Source organism: Arachis ipaensis, chromosome B02, assembly GCF_000816755.2.
Source record: "Arachis ipaensis cultivar K30076 chromosome B02, Araip1.1, whole genome shotgun sequence".
NCBI classification, from domain to species: domain Eukaryota; kingdom Viridiplantae; phylum Streptophyta; class Magnoliopsida; order Fabales; family Fabaceae; genus Arachis; species Arachis ipaensis.
This window is the reverse complement of record NC_029786.2, coordinates 10,684,347-10,711,415: the sequence shown is the minus strand read 5'-3', so window position 1 is coordinate 10,711,415 and position 27,069 is coordinate 10,684,347. Positions and strand designations below refer to the sequence as shown.

The 27,069-nt window shown below is 34.0% G+C and overlaps 1 protein-coding gene across 3 annotated transcripts in view; it reads right to left on the bottom strand.

Annotated features, from left to right (window-relative positions):
• The window catches only part of LOC107624978, a 41,743-nt gene that overhangs the window by 4,613 nt on the left and 10,061 nt on the right, over positions 1 to 27,069 (bottom strand). For 2 of the 3 annotated variants that reach the window (XM_016327481.2, XM_016327482.2), the window contains 7 exons: positions 12,674 to 13,434; positions 10,023 to 12,265; positions 9,258 to 9,506; positions 7,576 to 8,304; positions 5,773 to 6,594; positions 4,665 to 5,399; positions 1,139 to 1,990 (listed from right to left, as the gene is read on the bottom strand). In XM_016327481.2, the coding sequence (XP_016182967.1) occupies positions 1,139 to 1,990; positions 4,665 to 5,399; positions 5,773 to 6,594; positions 7,576 to 8,304; positions 9,258 to 9,506; positions 10,023 to 12,265; positions 12,674 to 13,391 (6,348 nt within the window). In that variant the 5' untranslated portion in view covers positions 13,392 to 13,434. Of the gene's footprint in view, positions 1 to 1,138; positions 1,991 to 4,664; positions 5,400 to 5,772; positions 6,595 to 7,575; positions 8,305 to 9,257; positions 9,507 to 10,022; positions 12,266 to 12,673; positions 13,435 to 23,404; positions 23,416 to 27,069 lie in introns of those variants that run through there. The other variant, XM_016327483.2, reaches the window with a different exon arrangement.

Below are 27,069 nucleotides of genomic sequence, written 5' to 3'. Positions count from 1 at the left end.
CAAATTAGATTAGGAAAAATATTGGCTAATTTTTTTTTTTTTGAAAAATACAAAAAAATTAACAAGTTGGTCTTTTAGCCTATGACACTAACCCGTTTATACTATTTTTTAGAATAATTATTGGATCAGTTTGTTTAACCCGAAATTTAAATGGACTTAAATTTAGAGACAAAATTTTCTCGTTTAAATGAACAAATGAACTAGTCCGATAGATTTAGCCCATTTTAACGGCTCTAGATGCGAGCCAATGTAGTACTCCTTTAAGTGTGTGGTGACATTGGAGACCAGAAATTGAAGGGCCTGCTTAGTATGGAGAAATGTTGGTGGTAGGGGTGTGCATGGCCCGGCCCGGCCCGAAGACAATTTTACCATGTCAAATAATGGTTGGAGTCTTGGAAATTTGGATATTTTTACATGCTAACTTACAAGAAGGTATCAAGGTAATATAATGTTAACGGCCCGGTTTTCACCCGATTTTTACCCGGTATAATCGTGGCCCGAAAGTGTATAGGTTTCATCGGGTCTAGGGTCGGGTTCGGGTCTAACAAATAGGCCCGGTATATATTTCGGGTCGGGTCTGGGTCACATCAAACCCGGTTTCACCCGGCCCATGCACACCCCTAGTTGGTGGGATGATAGTGAAGGGTTGGAGGTTGGAGACTTGGAGTGACTTAGCAATAGAGATGGCTGTAGGTTAGTTAGTAGGTTTTTTCTTATGCTGTTTAGGTGAGAAATGGTTGAGGATTGAGAATTAGATAGTATTAGAGTTTGGAATTAAATTATATTAGAGAATAATTTAAGAATTCTTTTTTTTGTATTTTTTGGAGTTTGATAATTTTGTCAACTAGAATATCTTTTATAGTATAATTTTAGTTTTTTTTTGTGAGATTTTTTTTCAGTATTCTGAATATTTATGGATAAAAATAATAATTTATTCAAAAAAAATTATTCTTAACATCTGTTTAATTAATGTGTACTAATTCAAAAAATTGAAAAAAAAAAAAAGTAAATGAAAGTACCTTTCAAGTTATAACAGAAGATGATATAAGTCATGGTCATTGGCTGGATAATTTTGGAGGGAGCATAAAAAGTGAAGTCAGAATAAAACTTTAATCGAGATAAATTCAAAATTCTTTACCTGTTGTAGAAACTTCATCGCAACGGCGACATTTAGATCGTCGTGGAAGAAGAAATCATCATTTGATGAGTCGTAAGAAATTTGAATTGCTCTAGAACGTTCTTCCACATGTACTGCTCCTTGTTGAGAGAAACTTTTCATCGCAGGACAGTCTTCTATATTCACCCAAATTAAAGAGGGTAACTTCAAAATGGCACTCCCAGAATAAAAGCATTCTAGATTTTTCAAAGAGCAAAGTTTTATCCTCTCAAGGCGCTTAAATTCAATGTCTTTCGTGGCCGTGGAAGCTGTAGTTGTTTCATCACTCTGCTGTTCTTTTCCCACTATTTCTTTCAATAAGTCGCATCTCGAAACTTTCAACTCCTCAAGGTGTATTAGCAGTTTTGCAGCTAAGGATGTGAATAAACACTCCAATCTATGACAAATCGATATATCCAATTCTTTCAGATTGGAGCAAGTTTGTCCTAATGTTGTCAATTTTGGACATCCAGAAACTTTTAACAGCTGTAGATTTAACAAGTACTCTACCCCACTAATGGTGTTCAGCTCAGAAAGTGAGAGCAAGCTCAATTCTTTCAAGCCAAGCATCCTCTTACCTGCTTCTTCTGGAATATTTATGGATTTAAAATGATGGTTACGTATTTCAAATCTCTCTAAATTTGGTGTCTTGTCAAGTATCTCTAATAGTAAAGCAGAGTTCTCTCCATCGTCATTGTTCTTCACTTCAGCAAAGTTAACAACTCCAAGTTCAATTAAATACTGAAGGCCTTGATTCACAGACTGTGCCAACCATGAGCTTAATGCCAAAATCTGATTTTGGTTGAGGTACAACGTCTTCACGTTGGAAATAGCCTGTTAAATGAAACAATTTTAAATTCGATTTTGCTAGATAGACAATGACTTTGGTAAAGAATGTAAACTATGGACTTTAAAATTGACCCAATAAAATAAAAACACACTACACCTCTACAAAAAGTACGGAAATTACAAGTGGAGAAGGGAGATTACTGTATGCATAATTGCATTGTTCACTAAACTCATTGTCTCCCTCTACTTTTTCTTTTAAATTTAATTAATTGGTGGCTACTCCAATGAAGATTTAATGATTGTCATCATGTGAAGATATATCATTTTGACTATTGGATGATAGATTGTAGGGCTTGATTTTATTTGAAGTAAAAATGTTACCTTTATTTAAAGTGTTGCAAAATAAATAAGTTACACTTTTTAAACAAAGATCTATCATAAAAAGATGTTTTTGGCATCTTTATGAAAGTAACTGCCTAATTAAATTACTAGATTTATAGACTATTTAGATGATACTTTGATAGTTGAGTAGCATTACTGTAAAAAATACACAAATATAACGAATAAAATAAATAAAAAAATTTATGACACTGACATAATATATGAATATATAGAATTTTTTATTGGTATTAAGAACAGTGTTATGAATTAATTTTTAAAATTTATAATTCCGATGTAATTTAATCATATTCTTAATTTAAGAGAACATTCAGAGTTAACAATTAATTCTGATAAAAAAAAAGAGTTAACAATTAATTAAAATGAAGGAATTATTCACCTTATTATATAGTAAACTTTTAAAAATGATTACATTTTGATTTTGTTAAACACATTTGTTAAGAGTATAAAAAAAGAATGTTATAAAAGAGTAATTTTTAAAATTTTCAATAATATTAAAGGTCTTGATAATAATTGGAAATTTAAATACCTGTTAAGATTATATAAAATATGAATTTATATTTTCGATACAACTATTTTATAATAAACACCTTAATAATATCTCTAACAAAACACCTTAAGTCCTTAATAAATACTTATAAACACTTGTTAACATGACAAAATTAGAGTTAAATTCTAAAATAGTATCTAAGATTTTCTTTATTTCTCATCCTAACCTTTCTTCCAATGTTCCAATTACAATGTGGGTGTTTGAAAAAAAAATTGTTAATTTCTTTTATTTTATTAATTGCTAATGTTAAAGTGTAACTATACTTGTTGCAGACTAGTGAAAAAAAATGGTGTGAGTTATTTGTCTAAGACTGACAATGTACAAAAAGAAATAAATGGAAGAGCAGATGCTACAAACAACAATGAACAAGTGAGGGTGAATTGTTTTCTTGAGGATTGAAAAGTTGGAGATGAATTAACGACCTAGAAATTTATAATCCAAGTATTAGGATGAAAAATATTTGCTCTTCCACACTTATCTCTCAGTGCCTCGGTTTTGGTGAAACAACCTTTCTCCTTCCTCCAAAATTTATGAACTACAATACATTCTATGGTATCAAAATTTTTCAAAAGTTCTAACTGCTTCAGCAAACAAATCTTATCTTCTAGTCATAGAGGAAGAAATTTTAAATGCGAAGAGTTTGAGCGAAGAAGACGAAGAAGTGATCAAAACATTGGAGGTGGCAACGTCTTATGTTTTATTAAGGTTAAATGACATCATTTCATCAAGTATTTAGTACTAAAATTAACGCGTTGTCTAGTCCAAAATGACTGTTAATCAGTTATGTCTCAGGTCACTTACGAAGTCAAGAGGAAATTGACGAAAAAGAGATGGAAGATTAATATGATGTAATTTTTTTAATTTCAAAAATATTTATAGTGTAATTAATTTCTCGAAAATCTTTTTGGTGCAAAAAATGAATATCAGGAATCACTGTAGTTTTAACTTGCAAAAACTCCAACGTTAAATATAAATAATAAGTTCAGGAAAAATATGGACCAAATAAACAGCTCATTGTATATATTGTATAGATATCTCATTGTCTCCCTACCAAGACTCGTAAGTTTATACTTTCTAAAGTTATTAACTTTTTTGTATTCTTTAGTATCTTAACAAATTAATGTCCTAACAAAATCTAAATTATTATGCAATTCTCATGGTCGGTTCCACAAAAAATCAACTAGGGATAAAGCCAACTGTAATCAATTAGTTAAAAAATAAATTCATTACAGAAACAACAACAAAAAATTTCCACTATCCTAAAATTTTTAACTTCAAAATCAGAAATAAATAGAGTTGGTTTAGTTAGCTTATGTGCATGTTTGGGGGCCATTATTTTGTTAAAAAAAGATCTTTTTTCAATGAAAAAAGATCTTTTTTTATTTTTTAACGTGTTTGGCAAATTTCTAGTAGTAAAAGTAAAAGCACTAGTAAAATAAAAAAAAGATCTTTTTTGAAAAGCTGTAATTTACATCTTTTTTTCAAAGATCTTTTTTCTTTAAAAAAAAGATGTTTTTCATGTAATAAATAAACAAAAAAGTACTTTTATATTGTTATACCCAAACATAATTGATTGATAAAAAGATCTTTTTACATGAGATATCCAAACATAAAATTACTTTTACTTCTCTATAAGATCTTTTAAAAAAAGATAACTCGAAAAAAGATCTTTTTTTTTTAAAAGCTCACCCAAACAAGCCCTATACTGTAATTGGTCCCTTAAACTTCTTCTTCATGGAAAAATTGAAAATGAAAAAGAGTATTTGTTACCTCTTTATTGGTGAAAACGGGTTGCCTGCTAATAATTGAGGTACTGCTTTGATCCTGGAGACGTTGTTGATGACTCTGAAATAGCTCCAACTCATCGCTACAGCCAAGCACTCTTAACTCATTTAACTCGGGGCACACCACCGTGAATTTTCCAGAGCAAAAGTGAGTAAGTCGTGACAACATGCCAAGTAACAGTTGGGTTAAACAGGGGAACAAAAAATTTTCTGTTATTTCAATTGCTTCCTCTTCCTTTCGAACGATTTCCAGCAAATTTGTGCATACTAGTACATTGAGTTTCTCTAGCTTTTTAAGATTTCTGGCCAATGCTACTGGAAACACGGTTTTCAATTTGTTACACATAAAGATTCTCACTTGTTGCAGATTTTGAAAGCCGAGGATTCCCTGTTTGTTATGTTGCCACACATGCGTCACTTTTGTTAGCGATTTTAAAGTTAGTTTCTTCAGCTGGAATGATGTTTCCTTGATCTTAGAGTTATCCACTTCAAAAATGCTTATTATCTTGGAACACTTTTCTACTTCCAATTCTTCTAAGATCTTCAAAGAAAGAAGAACATTGGATGGAATTGCATATGGCTTGGAGCCACAACACTGCAGCAGCTTCAAAGTTTTCAAATTGTTAAACCAATCTTCTTGTAGACCTTCGCTGATTTTCGAGATTGTTCGATAATCATGTTTATCAGTCACTCTTAATTCGTCCATGCACTCGTAAAACTTCTGTGAACATATAAGTTATGATCAGCTTAGTAATATGTTTATTTATAGCCCAATGCTCTTTTTTTTTTTTTTAATCAAAAGTAATAAAATTAGAAATTATTCTTTTCCTACTTTGTATACCATAATTTTATGGTAGAAACAAAGTTAAAAGTTGAAAATATGAAAATTCAGTAATGTCAAGTCAATGTCAAATAATCTAACAATTCTCATTTTTCAGTTATAAATTTTACATGAAGACACTTGCATGTAAATTTTTACCTTATTTTAAACAAAATCTTATTAAGTAAAAGATAATTTGATTTATTCATTTTTAACCTTTAAATTAAAAAAGAGAAAGAAGAGAAAACCATCAAAGGAAAGATTATGCATGTACCTTGTGTTTGAATATATACTGCATCGTATCTTGTAAATTCCCCTTCCAATGCCATCTCATCTGCTCTTTTTCATGTGCAACATACACCTTTTGCAGCATTGGCATGTTACTGATTCCTTGAGTGAAATTTTCCAATTTGGGACACACATTCACCACGAATTTCTCTAATGATGGGAACTGAAAGGAACACTTGTTGAAACTACAAAAACTTTGTAGGTTCTTCAATGCCACAAGCTCAAGGGTTGTCAATTGTTTAAAAGCAACGATAACCCCGTCTTCTTTCTGTTGTTGTCCTTCATCTGATACAATTTCCATTAAAGATTCGCAGTTGATTACCTTCATGGTGTTGAGTTGACTCAATGCTCTTGCCATAGATGGTGACATTAAATATTTTAGTCCTTTACAGCCAACTACTTCCAGCTTTGTCAAGTGAGCGAGAAATACAGAGGAAGGTGCTAGAGTCTCCAAAAGTGGACAATCATTTAAAGTCAACGACTCAATCATTTGAAGAATTGCATCTCGTTCAAAGCCGATCTCCTTAAGATTTGGTAAATCAATTAAATTCAAGCTTTTCAGCTTTGGAACAACCCCTAGTCTTTCAATATTGGGAAGCCTTTCGAGAGGCACCAATTGTTGAAAAGAACAATCACTCAACCAAAGGCTGATCAGATTAGGATTGTTATGAAGGAAAACATATAGAATATTAGTATTCTTCAATCCAGATAAATGAAGCTCTTCTAATTTGTCCATTCGGGAATCATAGTTGCTTAACAACTTTGCATGCCATGAGCCAATTTGCAAGGACTTCAATTCATTGAGCGCCTATACAGATAAATAACAAAAGAAATAAGGCTGCGTTGGTCAGGGAGATTGATATTGAGAGTGGTATAAAATATATTAGACTGAGTTATATTTAAGTATCATACTTGGTTTAAGATAAATATAAAGATAACGGGATAGATTTAGAATTTAAAAAGTTAAATAAAAATATTTTTTAAAAAAATATTATTAAAGTTTGGGTTTTGCTAACTTATAACCGAAAGGCATAGATTAAGCATACCATAAAAAAATATTTTACAAAAATTATTACAAAATTTAATTTTTTAACTTTTCAATATATTGAATATATCAAAAGTATACATTTTTTTTATTATTATACTTTTTAAAATGTGCCATTATCTGGAAACAAACACTACCTTAAGGTAGAGTAAAGTACAAGTTATATTTATCACCTTCTGTCTAAATTTTATTTGCTATAGTTTTCTATGTAGTAGAAAGACTAAATTTCTTTAGTCGTTCTTGAAGTTCTTGACGTGCATCAATTTGGTCTCTAAAATTTCAATTGTATTATTGTGGTTCTTAAGATTGAGCTTCAGGTATCATAATGGTTCTTCGACTTTTTTCTAGCAGTAACTCAGCAAATGAAGTGATGAGCTAACACTCTTGTTACAATGGAAAATAGTGAAATGACATCGTTTGTCAATCAAAGTGTATGTGCAAACCGTTTTATGTATTCACAACTATCAAAACGATGTTTCTATTTTAATTAGCCGCCAAAAGCAAACAACTTCATTTTATCATTGTCTAGCGTGGTAAGAGTGTCAACTCATCATTCTGTTTACTAAGTCACTGTTAGAAATGAGTCGAGGAACCACTTTGATGTCGAAGGTCAATTTCAAGAATGACAATAGTATAATTGAAACCTCATAGACAAAACCAGTGCATGGCATGAATTTTAGATGTCACTTTAGGAATTTAGTCGTAGTAGAAATAATAGTCAAGTGCTTAAAGGCATTATCTTACCTCTTCAAAAAAATAGATAGGCTTTCTTTGTGCATCTGTGGTGTCTCGTTTGAAATGTGGTTCCAACTTGTCACAAAGTTCAATAGACAAGTCATTCAATGCTGGCAACTCTAAGTCATAATCTCTTCGGCAGAACCTCTTCAATTTTGGTAGTCTCAAAAATTTGATTGTTGCCAATTTGGTGAACTTAATGAGAAGATCACTTGGGTTATTGGCAACTTCTTCGTCAGCTACAATTTCCCTCAATTGAGAACAATCTGAGACCACAAGATATTCAAGATTTTCAGAAGTCTTGGCTATAGGAACAGAAAATATGTTTTCCAACTTGCCACATTCTTGAACCCATATCTTTTGTAGATTTTTCAAGCCAAAGTTCCCTTCTGGATGATCTTTCTTCCGGTTAAACAAATGCTCCAATTTTGGAAGTGCTTGTAAATGAACATCTTGCAATTTGATTATTGCATACCTACTAGTACCAGAAAGCTTACTTCTCCCATCCAGGTTAAATATAGCTTTTATTGACTTGCAATTAGTAACTCTTAAGCTGCATAGATGTTCAAATATTCCCACCATGTCATGAGTAAAAACATGATTCAATTTATCACACTTATCAATAACTGCAGTCTCCAACTTGACAAAGGAATTTACGGGGAATTCAAAGTCACATATCTCACTCAAACTCTTCATGTTACTCACTTTGATATTCTTCAAATTCGGAAAGATTCTTTCCTGTTTTAGTTCACAACAAGAAGGAACAACAATTAAACCAATGGCCATATAAGCCAAGCCAATTACATACTTTTCTTGTAGTAAATTGTTGGACCCTACATCAAGTTACATACTTTTCCTTTAGCAAATTACATAGAAAAACAGATGATACAAATGTATGCATTTTCCAATAAAGATATTCATATAAAATTGGTTTTTTAACTAATTTATGTCCGTAAATTACTAGCATTTTAATTTGTCTACTGTTACACTTATTTTAATTTGACAATTTTAAAATAAAATAATCTGTTAAATCATATATTTTGTCATTTTTTATCATTCAAATAAAATTTATTTTAATATTTTATGAAATTCAATTTTTCTACTCTAAAATAATATTACATATCAAAATTAAAAATGTTAAGTGTATACCAAAATCATTTGTTGGTATATTTATATATAAATATATATATAGGTTAAGTTATTTTTAATATGTATTTTGTACTTTATGTGTATTTTATATTGGTGGTTGATTTTGGTATAAAGCTAGTATAGTTGTATAAAAATTAAAGAGTAATGCTAGGGGACCAGCAATTTTTGTGATTGGTAGCCATCAAATAGCCATCAATGATAATCTAATGGTGTGAGATTGGTGTGAGATTTCATCCAATGACTCACCTTTTTCTGCTGGTTATATGCTGGCCAAAATTCAACAAAACTGCTGGCCCCTAGACTTTTCCAAATAAATAACTTATGTAACCCAAAAACTGAACAATCGATGAAAATTGGGGTTATGCAATAATGCAAATATGGCATTGTTTTACAGTAACTGGGTGCAGGTGGGAGGAAAACGGCAACTAGTGAGAGGAAGAAAAATATGAGAAAACAGGTAAATGTTAATTAGCGTATTATTAAACTTTATTAGGTTATTATTTAAGGTAATAGTGTTATACCATCAATCAACTTATACGTACCTTCTTTTTAACATCAGTACTACCTTGCTCTTTTGAAAAAATGAGTTTCATCTTGTGACATTCCGTTACAGAAAGGCTTTGTAGTTTCACCATATTTCTAGCCATAGATAATGATAATAAAAATTCCAAATTCCCACAACCCTTCACTTCCAAGTGTACCAATTCTGCAAAAGGTGGCTTTTGGCCGATCCATATTTGGTGGATTTGGATCGACAACAACTCGATTTTCTCCAATTTGGAAAATTTAACCTATGAAGCAACACGCACAAAATACTTATTTCGATCCAAAAATCAGAGATATTTTGAAATAAACTTGTACACTAAAATCAATCATCATACATTTATTCATAAAAAATGTTAAAAAATTAGCAGAATTTATTATTTTTAGCTAGTAATTAGCCAGCAATATTTTAAAGTGTGGGCTAAAAATAATTCTTTGAGTTTTTCTCTTATAAATACATATATGATTTATTTTTTTTTTTTTACCAAAGATAGGAGATTCGAACCTGCAACCTCTTAAATGAGTATGGGGAGACTATGCTATTTGAGCTATAACTCATTGCCAATACATATATGATTTAACTCATTTTTTATGTATATTTTGTATTTCAATATATATTATATTAGTGACTAATTTTGGTAATTGATTTTAGTATATATCTAACAATGATTCTAAAATTATATATGAAAGAAAACTAATCTTTTAAAATGCAAAAGAAAAGATTAATTTATAGTTTATACAGTAGAAAGTAGTTTCTAACTCACCTTTTCATTGAATAATACTTTTTCCTCCACTGCAGATGATGAAGTGAGATAGAATCCAAGAAACTTTGGCAAGGATTGTAACGTTAAAGAGCGTAACATTTGGAACTCAAGTGGCTTAGATGTGTCAGCATCTTCTGCTTCCGCAAAGAAAACCCCTTCTAGAGAGTTACATTCTGAAACTTCAATTGTCTCAAGAGCAACCAGAAGCTTGGCCATAGAAGCAAAGAAGACATTCTTCAATCCATCACAGAGCTTAACCTTGACGGCTTTTAGTTTGCAAAAGGAGGATTCTGAAAGTGATTTACAAGAGCATATTTGCACCATGTTCTTGAGCTTGTAGAGGTACAAAGACTCTAATTTGGGAAAAGCCTTCTCAGGATGCTTCCTCTCCTTGGGGTTGATAAGAGATAAAATGCTAGAATTACTCACAATAGATAGTTGTTTAAGAAATGGAAATCCATTCAAATTCAGCTCAAAGAAAATATCTTGGACACCATTGAGTTCTTCCAGCAACAAGTTTTCAACTCTTTCAAACAACATTTTGATTCCCTTTTGAGAATGAATGTCAAAGGCACCATCTTTTTCCCGTATCGCCAAATACCTCAACAATTCATACTTCTCTGGCACGTTCAATTCTGGTTCTAAATGTCTGTTTGAAGAGCCAATAACAATCTTATAACTATGCAAATTATTGAAAAACAGATCCTTTGGCAAACGGTCAACACTTGGGATTTGTAAGTCAATATTTGATAGATTCAGATTCCCTAACTCTGAAAGACTAGCATTGTCATGACTCTCCCATTCAGTGGAGATGTTGCTCATGTACAATTCCTCCAAACTAGTCAGGTTTGAGATTAAACCAGGTGGAATGACTTCTAATTTGGAGCAATTACTTATGTCAAGAATTTGTAGCTTAGATAATTGCATTAATGCAACCGGCAAGCTTTTAATATCAGATCCTGAAAAGCTAAGAATTCTCAAATTCTTTAGCTCCCCAATATTGATGCACAACTGATCATCTAAATTAATGCATTGCTCCAAACAAAGCTTTCTGAGTTTTCTAAGGCATTTTATTGATGAAGACAATTCTGATATATCAACGCCAATCAAGATTAACACTCTAAGTTCTTTCATTTCTTGAAAAAAGTTTCCTGGTATTTTAAAATGATGGTGATTATTATCAAAATGAAAGACTTTTAGTTTAGGACATCTTATATTTCCAGGAAACTCAGCAGTATTGACATCACACTGACGCAAGAAAATAGCAGTGTACTTTTCAAGTTTATCCTCGTCAGGCCATTCATCCAGTTTACATTTAGTCAGCATGAAGATTTGTTTCTCCTCTGATGCTGTCAACAAAGCTGCATCGCGAACAAGATTTTGCATCGCGAAACGACTAATTGAATAACTGTTAGACAACAAACCTGACTCTTTTAGCTTCATAAGCAATATTTGCACTTTATCTCTTGCTTCCCTTACTGTGTAGATGCCTTCAAGAAAACCAATACCAATGCATAGTCTCACAAAGTCTGAAACTAAAGCATCTTGGCCCATACAAGCGCAAAGCAAGAAGGTAAACTTGAGCTCCTCATTTTCTAGAAGTTGGTAACTCAACTTTGTAGAATATTCCGGTGTTCCAGTCAGCTTCTGCCTTTCGAGCGTTTTAAGAGTTTCCCGCCAAACCAAGTGGTTTTGGTTTTTCAATGCCTTTGCAGTTGTGACTATTGACATGGGCAAGCCGTAACACTTCTTGGCGATTTCAGCTGCTAGATATTCGAGCTCAGAGTTTTTGTAGTCTATTCTAACTTTTTTCATGAACAATTTCTTTGCATCATCAACATTTATGGTGTTCACGAGGAACATGTAATTTGGTTTCACATCCATTTGGCTCAAGACTTGTTTTACCTCAGAAATCAGCAAAACCTTGCACCCTTTGTAATTTTCTTCTGCTTTCAATTTACTAGAACCAATAGAGGTGTCTTCTGTTTTGGCATCCTCTGATAATGTATTCTGTTTCATAAAAGAGGGTCCATCGGTTTGGTTTGTCTCCGCCTTAGTTTGATCCACATTACCAAAAGATTTTCCTTCTTTGAGAAGGAGATTCTTTTGCTTGTCATCAGCACTCTGTGATGGAATCCCCAACATATCCAAGTCAACTTTTGCATACACATCATCAAGGATTATAAGAGCATTCTTCTCTTTCTTCAATTTCTCTTTTATGCGGATCGCTCTTGCATACTCACCTATGTTGAACAAATAGAATTACATACAAAAGTACGACACAGATTAAAGAAGCTTAAAGGTATAACAATACTTGATGCAGATACACATAATATAAATATAATAAAAAAAAAAAGTAAGTATCCTTTCCAATTGCTGATCATTTACATAAAAAACAAAATATCTCTCTACAATTCGAAATTTTTTAACCGGTCCTTAACCATCCAATTAATTGGTCTAAGTGGCCTTGTTACTAGACTAAGCGACCCTGACACATGGACAGGTCACCGTTTACAAAGCCACTTAGACTAATTACTTGGATTATTGGGACTGATTAGAAATTTTCGAATTGTAGAGGAGCACTTTGTACTTCGAACAAATAAACGGACATTCACTCAAAAAAGTAGTACTTAAGCATTAACAATACTCACTCTCTTCCTGTAATGTAATCCCCAACATGTCAGCTATCTGCCCTTGGGTCTTCCTGATGTCTAGAATTTTGCCCACGTTTGCCATAATCACCACATCGAATAATTTAGATTCTCGATTTTGAACTCTGTTAGCGGCTTCTATGACCAAAGTGGTCTTCCCCATACCAGCTAGCCCGTGAATACCGATCATTGTAGCACTGGAGTCTTCCAGTGCTTTAGTGATTTCATGCATAGTTTCTACTCTCGATTGGAGCTCTTCATAGTCAACACTAGGAAGCGCAAACCCCATGGAAAGTGGGCCCTGCCAGTGAGATATACCATCAGGCTTGTCTTTTTTCACTTCTTCAACCTTCACTTTCATTTCCTCTGCTATTTTGCTGCGATGATGCCTTTTCTGCACATTAGGAATAGCAAGGGGATACCCATCATTTCTCTCGTGTTCTCGTTGGAACTTGTCATATTCAGCAACAACATCCTCCACCTGGGCCAACCACTTATGAACATAATCATATATTGCTCTTCCATATCGGCCTTCTTCTTCCTCGGCTTTATCCTGCACCCATGTTTTATCTTTCTTGAGAGTCTCTGCAGCATTGCTTAGCTCCTCGAATCTTGTCTCATAATCCCACACGTAATCACATTGATTCTTTACAAAGTCAATTGCTGCGTCGATCAAACGTTGTTGCAAAAAATCAGGTATCGGTATAAAAGCAGCCATACTTCATTCATCCTTGACGATCTTGTTGCTCTACATTTTCTCTCTGCAATAGCTAGTAGTTAGTAAAAGAGAACATAAATGAAATAAATTGCAACTAGAGTCAGATGGGCGCGATACCGGATAGATAAATTAATTATATTATATAGGGTGTTCTAATATTTGATTAGCAGAAGTTGTTTTTCAAAAGGGAAAAATTGAAATGCTTGGAATATATCAAATTGAAAGGAAATAAAATATTTAGCGTCTCTGCTCTCTCTTAGAGGTTTCTGTTTCTCGCTACTGTTCCCTATTTGAGGTGTCACTGTTGCTACTCCTTGTTAGACTTAATGGAGTATCTTATCGTCTATCCTTGCTGTTCACAATCTCGCTGAGTCACAGCTTAGTCGGAGTGGCTTCACACCGGATCTAAATCATATTACCACCAAAGGCTTCCTATCCCACGGTTTTGTAATTCGGTGGTGGTGGTCTTCGCAAAGTAGTTGCGGATTTAGTGGCAATAACGATGTCAAATTCGTAACGATAAGTCATTACTGGCGAATTCTATTTTTTGACGGTAAATTCGTCGGTAATATTTGTTGGGTTTTTGGGCTCCCTTCCTATGTGGAGAAAAAGTCCAAATGTTAGTATCCAACCCCACGAATAGTTAAAGTGGCTGAGGTGAGTTAGGTTTGAGAGAGAGAGGTCATTGTGCAAGGAGAACACCAAATACTAGAGAGAAAAAAAGAGAGAAAGTTATTTTCACACATACACAAAGCTGTCTCTGTAAATTGGTCACTGCAGATTCGTTAACTGTTGGATCGAGCTCAAATTTGGACAGTGCGTTCTACACATCTGGTTCTTTGATTTCACCGTTCGATCTTCAATTCGACATCTGTAACTGGAGATATTGGCCACGCACAATAGCTCTGTTTTTGTGGTATTTTCATCTTCTTGTTCTTGTTTTGAAAGCATTGAAATTTGGGTTGTTTGGCTTGTTGTATGCACGTTTTGTGCAGTAATTTGTGACTCTCTTGTTTTCTATTTTTCATCATAGTGAAGCTATATCCTAGTCTTGGTGACTCGTGGCTTTTACTTCTCTCATTGAGGAGGTTTTTCACGTTAAAAATCTTTGTGTGTTAGCTTGTTTCTAATTTCTGGTTTATGTGATTTTTCCGCTGCTATTAGGTATTATTGTGCTAGTGTTAATACTTGTTGTGAGTGGATATTGTTGCTCCTCTAATTCTTGCAAGTAGGAAATTGTGTATTTTATCCTATCAATTGACATCAGAGCTCAGTTTTGGGTATTTGGTTATAACTTGCTTGAAAGATGGAGGCAAATAATTCTACTAGGATGATAAGTTTGAATGGCACTAATTACCATCTATGGATGGAAAAAATGAAAGATTTATTGTTTGTCAAAAATGTACATTTACCCATATTTTCTACACAAAAACCAGAATCTAAAACAGATGAAGAATGGGAGTTTGAACACCAACAAGTTTGTGATTTTATTAGGCAATGGGTAGATGATAATGTTTATAATCACATTGCTAATGAGACTCATGCTAGGGTTTTGTGGAATCAAATTGAATCCTTGTATGCTTCCAAGTCTGGCAATAATAAATTGTACTTGTTGCATATGTTGATGAATTTGAGATACAAGGAGGGGTCACAAGTATTAGATCACTTGAACGAATTTCATGGAGTTCTAGATCAGTTGTCAAGCATGGGAATCAAGTTTGAAGATGAGGTTCAAGAATTGTGGTTGCTAAATACTCTACTAGATTCTTGGGAGACTTTTCGTATCTCTCTTACTAATTCTGCTCCGAATGGTAAAGTGAGCATGCAACTTGTTAAAGGTGGCATTTTAAATGAAGAGATGAGAAGGAAGACGCAGAATTTTTCGTCACACTCTGAAATGTTAGTCACTGAAACCAAGGAGAGAAATCAGAATAGAGTTCAAAAGGGTAGAGGTAAAAGCAGGAGTAAATCCAAGGGAAGATACAAGAATATTGAGTGTCACTACTGTCACAAAATGGGTCACGTTCAAAAATATTGCTATCTTTGGAAAAACAAAAACAAAGGTAAGCAAGAAAAGAAGGATGATAGTGGTAATGATCCTGTATCTTCTATTTCAGATGATCTTCTTACTATTGATATTGTTGATTATGAGTACAAGGTCAATCTTGTTTCTGATGATGAGCTCAGCTGGGTAATTGATAGTGGCGCCTCAATACATGTTACACCGAAGAAGGAGTTCTTCACTTCTTATACTCCAGGTAATTTTGGAGTACTTAAAATGGGTAATGATGGCTTGGCCAAAGTTATTGGTGTAGGAGATGTTTGTCTTGAGACTAATATGGGAATGAAGTTGCTACTCAAATATGTTAGACACGCTCCAGATGTTCACTTGAATTTGGTTTCAGTTAAAAGGCTTGATAATGAAGGCTTTGTAAACACGTTCGGCTTTAGACAATGGAAGCTTACTAAAGGCAACTTAGTGGTGGCTCGAGAAAAAGGTACTTCAAGTTTATATGTGATGCATGCCATGATTGCAAAAGGTAGTGTGATGCGATTGAAAGTAAAGAAGTTTGTAGCTTGTGGCGCAAAAGACTTGGTCATATTAGTGAAAAAGGACTTGGCTATTTGGCTCGAAAGGATGCTCTTTCAGGTTTGAAGAATGCAGAGTTGGAGAAATGTTCTCATTGCATGGCTGACAATCAAAGAAGATTATCCTTCAAGAAGCATCAACCTTCAAGAAAATTAGACTTTTTGGAATTGGTGCACTCCGATATTTGTGGTCCTTTGAAGGTACGGTCTTTTAGTGGAGCTATTTACTTTATTACTTTTATTGATGATCATTCAAGAAAGCTTTGGACTTATACTTTGAAAACAAAGAACCAAGCTTTGGAAAAGTTCAAACAATTCCAAACTTTAGTTGAGAGGCAAACAGGTAAAAAGTTTAAATGTATTCGCACTGATAATAGTGGTGAGTATTGTGGACCATTTAATGAGTATTACAAGCAGAAAGGCATTAGGCATGAAAAGACACCTCCTAAAACACCTCAGTTGAATGGTTTGGCAGAAAGGATGAGTAGAACGTTGATTGAAAGAGTTAGGTGTATGCTTACTGAAGCTAAGCTACCTAAAGTCTTTTAGGGTGAAGCGCTACTTACAGCGGCTCATGTGATTAATCCGAGTCCTACAATTGCTTTGGACAATGATGTTCCGAATCATGTTTGGTCGGGCAAAGATGTCTCGTATGGTCATTTGAGAGTCTTTGGATGCAAAGTATTTGTTCATGTTCCAAAGGATGAGAGGTCCAAGTTGAATGTGAAGACAAGGCAGTGCATTTTTATTGGATATGGTCAAGATGAGTTTGGTTACAGGCTTTATGATCCAGTTGAAAAGAAGCTTGTAAGAAGCCGTGATGTAGAGTTTAATGAAGACCGGACCATTGAAGATATTGATAAGGCAGATAAGAGTCAATCACAAGAGAGCAGTGACTTGATTGATGTAGATCCAGTTCAGCCGCCTCCTTCATCAGAACAAACAGATAATCAAGATCAGGAGCATATGTATCAAAATGAGCCTTTGGTTCCTGATGACCAGGAGATGGGAGATCCAATTGATGCTCCAGTTGATGATGATGATGATAATCAACCTGAGCTACCTGAAGATCCCCTAGGTTTCCATCCTAGGAGGTCTTCTAGAGAGCGACGACTTTCAACGAGGTATCCTTCTAGTGAGTACGTAACATTTACTGATGGATATGTGACCTTGACTGATGGGGGAGAACCTGAATGTTATGCAGAAGCTATGGAAGGTGACAACAATAAGAAATGGTTTGATGGAATGCAAGATGAAATGAAATCCTTGTATGATAATCAAACATTTGAGCTTGTGAAGTTGCCAAAAGGAAAGAAAGCTTTGCAGAACAGGTGGGTTTATAGGTTGAAGCATGAAGAAAATTCTCAGTGTCCAAGGTACAAGACTAGATTGGTGGTCAAGGGCTACAAGCAGAAAAAGGGAGTTGACTATAATGAAATCTTTTCACCGGTTGTGAGAAGATCTTCTATTAGGACTGTTTTGAGTTTGGCTGTAAGTCTTGATTTAGAGATAGAGCAGATGGATGTGAAAATTGCTTTCCTTCATGGTGATCTTAAGGATGAAATTTACATGGAACAACCTGAAGGTTTCATGGTAAAAGGCAAAGAGGATCATGTTTGCAAACTAAAGAAGAGCTTGTATGGGTTGAATCAAGCTCCAAGACAATGGTACAAGAAGTTCGAGTCTGTTATGGCAGAACAAGGCTACAAGAAGACTACTTCTGATCATTGTTTATTTGTTAAACAGTTTGCTAGTAATGATTTTATTATCCTTTTGATATATGTTGATGACATGCTTATTGTTGGTCAGAATGCTTCTAGAATTGATATGTTGAAGAAGCAACTTGCAATGTCATTTGCAATGAAGGACCTTGGGCCAGCAAAGGAGATTCTTGGCATAAGAATCGAGCGTGATAGAAAGGAGAAGAAACTTTGGTTGTCACAGGAGAAATACATAGAGACAATGTTGCACAGGTTTCAAATGGAGAAAGCAAAGGCCATCAGTACTCCTCTTGCTACACACTTCAAATTGAGTTGTAAGCAAAGTCCATCAAGTGATGAAGAGAAGAAAGACATGGAAAAAGTTCCATATGCATCAGCCGTGGGTAGTTTAATGTATGCTATGGTGTGTACAAGACTGGATATAGCTCATGTTGTTGGTTGTGTTAGCCGTTTTGTTTCAAACCCAGGAAGAAAGCATTGGAATGTTGTAAAATGGATAATGAGATATCTTCGTGGTACTTCTAACATGAAGTTGTGTTATGGGAGTGATAAGCCTATTCTAGTTGGTTACACTGACTCAGACATGGCAGGAGATATTGACTCTAGAAGGTCCATTTCAGGCTTCTTGATCAACTTTGCGGGTGGAGCTGTGTCTTGGCAATCAAGATTACAAAAATGTGTTGCTTTGTCTACTACCGAGGCCGAGTTTATTGCCATTACCGAAGAGTGAAAGGAGATGCTTTGGATGAAGAAATTCTTGAAGGAACTCGGGTCTACTCAAGAGAGGTATGTGTTATTTTGTGATAGTCAAAGTGTTATACATCTTGGTAAAAACTCTACTTTTCATTCTCAATCCAAACATATTGATGTGAGGTATCATTGGATATGTGATGTTTTGGATGCTGAGTTGTTGGAACTTGAAAAGGTTCATACTGATGAGAATGGTTCTGATATGATGACCAAGGCATTACCAAGATGGAAGTTTGAAGTTTGTTGCTTAATCGCCAGATTGGCAGTTACCTCCACATAGTCGTGAGGGGGAGATTTGTTGGGTTTTTGGGCTCTCTTCCTATGTGGAGAAAAAGCCCAAATGCTAGTATCCAACCCCATGAATAGTTGAAGTGGCTGAGGTGAATTAGGGTTGAGAGAGAGAGGTCATTATGCAAGGAGAACACCAAACACTAGAGAGAAAAGAAGAGAGAAAGTTATTTTCGCACATACACAGAGCTGTCTCTGTAAATTGGTCACTGCAAATACGTTAACCGTTAGATCGAGCTCAAATTTGAACAGTGTATTTTACACATCAGGTTATTTGATTTCACCGTTCGGATCTTTAATTAAACATCTGTAGTTGGAGATATTGGCCACACACAGTAGCTCTATTTTTGTGGTATTTTCATCTTCTTGTTCTTGTTTTGAAAGCTTTGAAGCTTGGGTTGTTTGGCTTGTTATATGCACGTTTTGTGCAGTAATTTGTGACTCTCTTGTACCCTATTTTTCATCATAGTGAAGCTATATCCTGGTCTTGGTGACTCGTGGTTTTTACTTCTCTCATTGAGGAGGTTTTCCACGTTAAAAATCTTGGTGTGTTAGCTTGTTTCTAATTTCTAGTTTATGTGATTTTTCCGCTGTTATTGGGTATTATTGTGCTGGTGTTAATACTTGTTGTGAGTGGATATTATTGCTCCTCTGATTCTTACAAGTAGGAAATTGTGTATTTTATTCCTATCAATATTTGGAGGATAAATAAATTAAATTACTGCGTCCTTTACTGTCGGGTTTATCGTCAAATTTAGTGAAAAATTTTGGTGACCCGTAATGGTTAACCGTCGAATTTTTCCGACAGTAAAGGTGCATAAATTCAAATCACGAACCCTCTTTTTCCTCATTCAAAACCATCACCACCATCTCTCTCTCTCTCTCTCTCTCTCTCTCTCTCCTTCCAGTGTCTCCGTCACCGCCATCTATTGCCACCGATGAGACCACCACCATAGGAGCCAATATCTGTGGCCGTCAACCCACCGTCGACCCCTCCTTCTTCCCCTCTTCTCCTCTCTCCTCGCGCAATCATATGTCCGTCGCCCCCACCATCATCACACCGCCGCTGCCTAGCCTTTGGCGAGTTTCCCATCCTTCGGCGACCGCCCTTCCGCTACCTCTAGGTTCGGCGACCACCATTCCACCACCATTCCGCCGTTCTACATTCCGGGTTTCTTTAAAATCTGTTTCTCTTTCTTCTTCAATTTCTGTTTTGGTTAGGTTGTTTCATTATTTTAATTTTAGCTAGGTATTTTAGTTAGAGTTAATTTTTTATTTTAGTGAATTTTAGGTGGTTAGAATAGATTAGTTTTAGAATTATTAGTTTGTTATATTGCTGAAATTATTGAAAATTAACTGAATTATTCGATAATGCTATTAATTTTTTGTTGAATAGGTTGAATTTGTGTGAATTGATATTAAAAGATTATTTGTTTTGTTAAACAATTGTTAAAATTTGGTTGAATTTGTTGTTGTGTTGCTTAAAAAATCACTTAGTTATTTTCACTTAACTTCTTTTTCATTTGGTTATGGGTTCATGAATGTGACTATATATTAAAATTAAAAAATATGTTTGTTTCATGATAATTAAAACTTTTGAAACTTCAACAAATAACAATAAATATTCTAAAATGTTTCTTTCTAAAATTTATTATAGAAAAAGAAAACACATGACATTTTGATACTAATAGACATGCAAGACAATTCAGTTACTGAAGCTTTTTGTATTTGAAAGATGAGTTCAATTATTATTTGTTTTATTTGTTGAACTATTTGATTTGTTGTTCTGAATTTTTGTTAATTAGTATGCTATTTGCATACATGACGACTGATAGAGGTATTTCAGATCAGGCTGCTGGTCGTGGTTGTAGTTGTGGTCGGGGTAGAGGGAGAGTTTCTTCCGATACCCTCGGGACTTCTGGATTCTCTCCCTTTACTCTGACCACTCCGGTGACGTCACGGGTTGCAGGTTTAGCGGATCAACTGTTCATCATGGTCCCTAACTCCAACTGCGTGCCTCCGTCTACGGCGACACCACCGCCTCCTCCCGCTCAGTAGCCCATTGCCACGACAACGCCTCCTCTAGCGATGGAAGCTGCGGCCCCGGAGTCTTTTCACGGAAGTGAGGCAGTTGATGCCCCTCTACCACCTCCCATCGTACGGTTGACCATTTTTCTGATGGCAGCACGGGATACGTATCACTTTGAGTTTTATATATTTTCTGGTTATGATTATTGCTGAAAGTTCTTGAAAATTGATTCTTGTTTAGTGGATTTAGGTTGATTTGGTTGCCTGGTTATTGTTTCCTGTTTCAATGATTATGGTTATTGCTAAAGTTCCTGAAAATTGCTTCCTTTTTAGTGGACTTAGGTTGATTTGGTTGCCTGGTTATTGTTTCCTGTTTCAATGATTATGATTATCGCTGGCATCAACCCTGGTGGTGGCACATGGACATTATCGACTTTTGCGCCACTGACTTAGGGCCACGAGACCAACAACAACGACGACGACGAGGACTACCTAAATCTTTAGTGATTAGTTTTTCATTTTATTGTTTCATTGTATTTATTTGATATACTTGACTTTTAATTTATTTGAACATTGTATTATTTATTTTAAATAATATTATTTATAAATTGACCATTTATTTAAAAAAATTGACATTATCGTCGGATTTACCGTAGGAATAATCCGATGGTAATAGTGCGTGAAACAACATTTTTTTGCGCCAACAATACCGTTGGAAAAATTAGCCCGTAATCAGTTGGTTTTCGAGTTGGTAATCCGTCACAGAATACTGTCGGATGAAAAAATTTCGATAGTAAACATTTACCAGCGAAGTTTTTACTGTCTAATTATTTCCGATGGTAGTTAACTTAGGATCAGATTTTTTTTATTTTTCCGACGGTATTCATTATTTTTCTTGTAGTGATAGTGATTAATTTTTCCAATTAGGTTGTTTTTGTTCTAGTTTATTATCTTCTTATTGTTATTTGAGAGAACACACACAAGGAAATATGATCATTCGTAGTGGGTCGACAAGCACCTCTCAGGAGACCGTTGTAAGTCTCCTAAACCATTACAACTATTCAATATTATGGCTTATATTTAAATAATGCTAATCCTTTTCCAATATGAAATCAACGACTATTCGAGGAGATCGTGGTGAAGGCCTACGAGGAACGTGCCATCCAGATCGCTCAAGAGGGTCTAGAGCCGCCGCCCATTGAGGAGGATGCCTTGTGGACGCAGGCTGTAGGCAAACACAAGTGGAGTAGGGTTTACAGTGTCGGATGTATCACCACCACCACCACTCTGCGTTTCTCTGGTGTTGAGTACTTGAGTCCACTGCTAGTGAATCTGTGGCCATTAGGGAGGTTACTCTGCTCAATGCGGAGCTGACGTAGGTCTTGGAGCAAGAGATGCAGTAGCACAAGACAAAATATGTGTAGCTGGAGGCACACTACCAGCCAAAGCAGGAGTAGTTGTGTGCTCATCAGAGGTATAAGGGAGAGATCAGCCGCCTCCAATCTACTGTTCACACTCAACTCTCCAATCTCGACCAATGGAAAAGCACAGTTACTGACATGTACTCCTACATGTAGCAAATATCGAACAACTCATTCAATAGTATGCTACCCATGCCTCCTTCACCTCCACTTCCTTGTTCACATCGTTGGTCGTGAATGTTGCCGCCATCAGCTCCCATCAGCAAGATGACAAATCACTAGGGGGTGGTGATGGCAATGGTTTCATCTTAGATGAGTACTTGTAATAGAAATTTTTTTTTGGTATTTTCAATTTTGATGACATTTTTATATTTATTTTTATTTGTTATATTTACAACATCCTAATTTATCGATGGAATAACCGTTGAAAATATTAAATTAATTATTTTCACCACGTCTTTAATTATCGACGGCATGAGCATCATTATTATTTTATTATTGCTGTTAAACTCTGTCGGTAATATTAGTCCAGAATTACTAATACATAATTTGCACGCATTTTTATCAACGTTTTGAGCTTCGAAAAGGTTGAATAGCGACGGCCTGATCATCATCAGTACGGCTGTCAGAACAAATTGTTCCTGTTGTAGTGTAATAACAAGCATTTGATCCAGCATACAACTAATAATTATTTTAGTACTTATTGAAACACGAATATAGTTTGTCAATCAACATATGTTGGAAAGTTTTTAAATGTACTTAAAATACCAGTGTTTTAATAATTTTAACTGTTCAGTTTAATTAATATATTATATATTTTTTATAACGAAAATCAACTATTAAAATTATTGAAACACTAATATATCCCATACACTTGTAAATCTTCCACATATGCTGATTATTGAACGAAGTTGTTAGAAGTGGTTATAATACTTATCATCATCATGCTTTCTTTGACAATCTTATCTTTCTTCCTTTTTGTTTGTTTATTTATTTTTCATCCTTTGTTATTTTGTACACACAATGTTAATATGTTATCATTCCTTAAAAGAAAATGAACATTTAATATGGTCACAAACATAAAAATCAAAAAGTAATATATAGTACATCCTAGTATTTAACTACAACAAATATGGACTTTAGCAACGCCAAATTTTGCAACACCTTAAAACCGTTCTCTTAGATAGTTTTAGACAACGATTTTTTATAGTGTTACCGTTGAATTTAATTTTTCATTATTTTATAGCAACAAACTAAAACCGTTCTCTTTGACTATTTTAAAGAACGGTTTTATAACCGTTACCATGATTTGGTTTTAACCAACGGTTTTTTATTGTTATTTAAATAATTGTACAAAAGAAACACATAAAAACCGTTGCCAAAATGCTACAATTTAAAACCGTTCTATTAGATAGTCTTAGACAACGGTTTTTACAGTGTTGCTGTTGAAGTTCAATTTTTCATTACGTTATAGCAAAAAATAAAACCGTTCTCTTTGACTATTTTAAAGAACGATTTTATAACCATTACAACAATTTTTTATCAAACAATAATTTTTTAATATTATTTAAATAATTATACAAATTTAAATATTTTTCTCTATAAATATTAAATTTGTAGAACACTCAAAATTATTGTTATAAATATATGACAAATATTATTTATAGAAGAAATAAATTTAAAATAAATTTATAACAATTATAAATTTTTGGTTTCATTTCCGCTCTAAAATTTAAGATAATATTTTTTTAACACTTCAAAAAAATTTCAACAACCTCTCTTCAAAACAAAACATAGAGACTTGTCAATTTTTCCTCCCTCTACTAGCCTTAGCGCTCCATAACCCACACCACTCATCATTAGAGCCATCATCGAACAATGCCAAACTTGTAACAACCCAAGTTTTTGAAAAATTAAATAATGATTTATTTATAATTTATTATATTTGTTGATAATTTTATTTTAAGAAAATTATTTCACTAAAAGTAGTTAAATAAAATTTTATGATACTTTAAATTTAAAAATAATTAAAAATTATATAATTTTTATAATAATTGGAGTTTACATTAATTAGAATTTTTATATAATTTTTATTACAATTAAATTTTTGTATAATTAAAATTATAATTTCGATAATTGAAAAATAAGAAAGAATTGTATAATTTAATTTAAGTAACTTCTATTATGAATAATTTATGATTTAATTCGAGTTCCTTATTTTTAGAAAATAATCTATTAAGAATGATTAAATTGATTTTATAAATACTTTGAGTTTAAATTAATTAATATACTTTTATATTTTTATTGTAATTGGCTATTTATATAATTTGAAATTAAAATTTTGGTAATAAAAAAACAATAAAGAGTTAAATAATTTAATTTAGATAATTAATATTTCGAGTTTAAACTGTATTTTATAAAGTATAATTAATCTGTTCATTTTATAATTTAAAAATAATTATTAGAACTCAACAATATGCTGATAAATTGTGTTAAATATTTTTGATAAAGTGTATTTCGTTTTAAAATGATTATTCTACCCCTTTAATTTTATCAAAATATCTATTCTATCTATGTTCCTTTATAAAATTCCTAACCCTAACCTTAAATTCCCAATTCAGAAATTCTGACTCTCAAATTGAGAAACCTTAACCCTAATCCCTTATCCCAGCCGCCACCCACACCCACGGAAGAGTGAAAGAGACGCAGAGAAGAAGAGAGCTGTGATCGGAAAATGAAGGAGATGGGAAAAGAGGAGACGGTGCTAGCTGGGACCTCACCACCGTCGCCGTCATCGTCAAGAGCGTCAGGAGAGAGAGGAATGAACTCGCGAGGGAGAGAGAGAGGAGGTGGTGTTGCGCATCCGTCAGAGCCATCGTCGCGCCAATTGCCACCACTATCGATGATGGAGCCTGACGGAGGGAAATCGTTAGTTTAGAATTTTCACAAAAATAATCTCGTCGAAGTATAGGTCCAAAGCAACAATTACCCTCAATCAAAGTTTAATTTTTTTGCGACGAGTGCTAACCAATAAAAATCGAGAGTATTTAAACCTCGGATCGTCACTTAAAGAATTGCAGGGAAGTGTGAATATTATTTGTTATGAGTATAAAGGGGGTTTACGGATAAAGAGGCAAGAAAGTAAAATGACAAAAAAATAAAGCTACAACTAAGAAAATATAAATGCTAAAAGGCCACTCATGGCAAGGATCAAGAGTCAAGGATTTCTATCTTGTATCATTGACCAAAACATGGTAATTACAAAGAGTTAATTCCACTTAGTTTTCCTCTAACAATGAAGGGTTAAGTCAAGTGGATGTAATTGATCATAAAACCAACTAACAACCCTAAATTACCAATGACACTTGATATCAATGCACCTAAGTCCTTGATTGAGAGGATTTATACCGGTTCGAAATTCTACAAAATAATTCTGTTGTTAGTATAGTCCAAACCAATAGTCAATCCTCAAATAAAATTAAATTTGGTTTTGTCACATGTACAAACTCCAATGAAAATTAACCGAAGTATTTAGACTCCGGGTTCTCTCACAAGGAATTGTAATGAGGTGCTCAATTATTGACTATGAAGGAAAAAAAGGGGTTTGGTTGATAGGAGGGGCAATAAAATAAATGACAAGAAAAGTAAAAAGAGCAATTAAAGAATGCAATTAATAAAGAGAGACATTTATGGTAAGGATTGAGATCATAGGCTTTCCATCCTAGTCACTAATCATAACAATAATTAACAAGAATTTATCTTATTTCGTCATTCCCAATGTTGGAAGAAGGTGTAAGTTATCTTCCATTAGAGAAAGTCAAACAAGACTAGTTAATCTCAAATAAAAAATCCTAATCAACTCACTAATTGAATTAACAAGAGATTAGCGTCATTAAAAATGATATTAACTAACAACTCTAGATTACCAATGTAAATTGGGTATTTATGACTCAAGATTGCCCAATTACTCTTCCCAAGCCAAGAATGCTCAAAATCTACTCTAAAGTCCAACCAAGCATTTTATCAAACACTTGGAAGGCATGAAAGGAAAGCATAGTAACAATGCAAGAATAATAAATCTACCAACTACCAATTTCTAGAAAAGTAAATCAACAACTCAAATCATCAATAAAAAGAACATCAAACATTAAATTTCATTCAATGTAAACAAAATCCAACATGAGCATTCATAAACATAAAAGAGACATAAAAGTAAAATTGACAAGAGAACTAAGAAGAATAGAGTAGTAGAAACATAAAATTGTAGAAGAAACAAGATTGAGAACATGAGAATTGACCTAAATCTAAGATGGAAATATCCTAAGAACCCTAATTCTAGAGAGAAGAGGGAGCTTCTCTCTCTAGAAACTAACCTACATGATGCTATACTACCAAACAATTGCTCCTCCCTTACCCAAGCTTTAATTTAGCATGAAATAGCATCAGAAATGAGTTGGATTGGGCCCAAAATGAGTTGCAAATCGCTGGCCACGATTTCACTTTAGTGAACCACGTGTTCCCTCGGCGTGCACGCGTACAGTGCATGTGCACGCCCCTATACATCAGGCAACTATGGAAAATTTTATATCATTTTGAAGCCCCGGATGTTAGCTTTCCAACGCAGCTGAAACCGCTTCATTTGGACCTCTTTAGCTCAATTTATGATCGATTGAGTGTAAAGAGGTCAGGCTTGATAGCTTTACGGTTCCTTCATTTCTTCATGAGTTCTCCCACTTTGCATGCTTTTTTCCTCACTTCATCCATCCAATACTTGCCTTATGAACCTTAAATCACTCAACAAACATATCAAGGCATCGAATGGAATTAAAGTGAGTTAAATTTAGCTATTTTAAGGCCTAAAAAGCATGTTTTCACACTTAA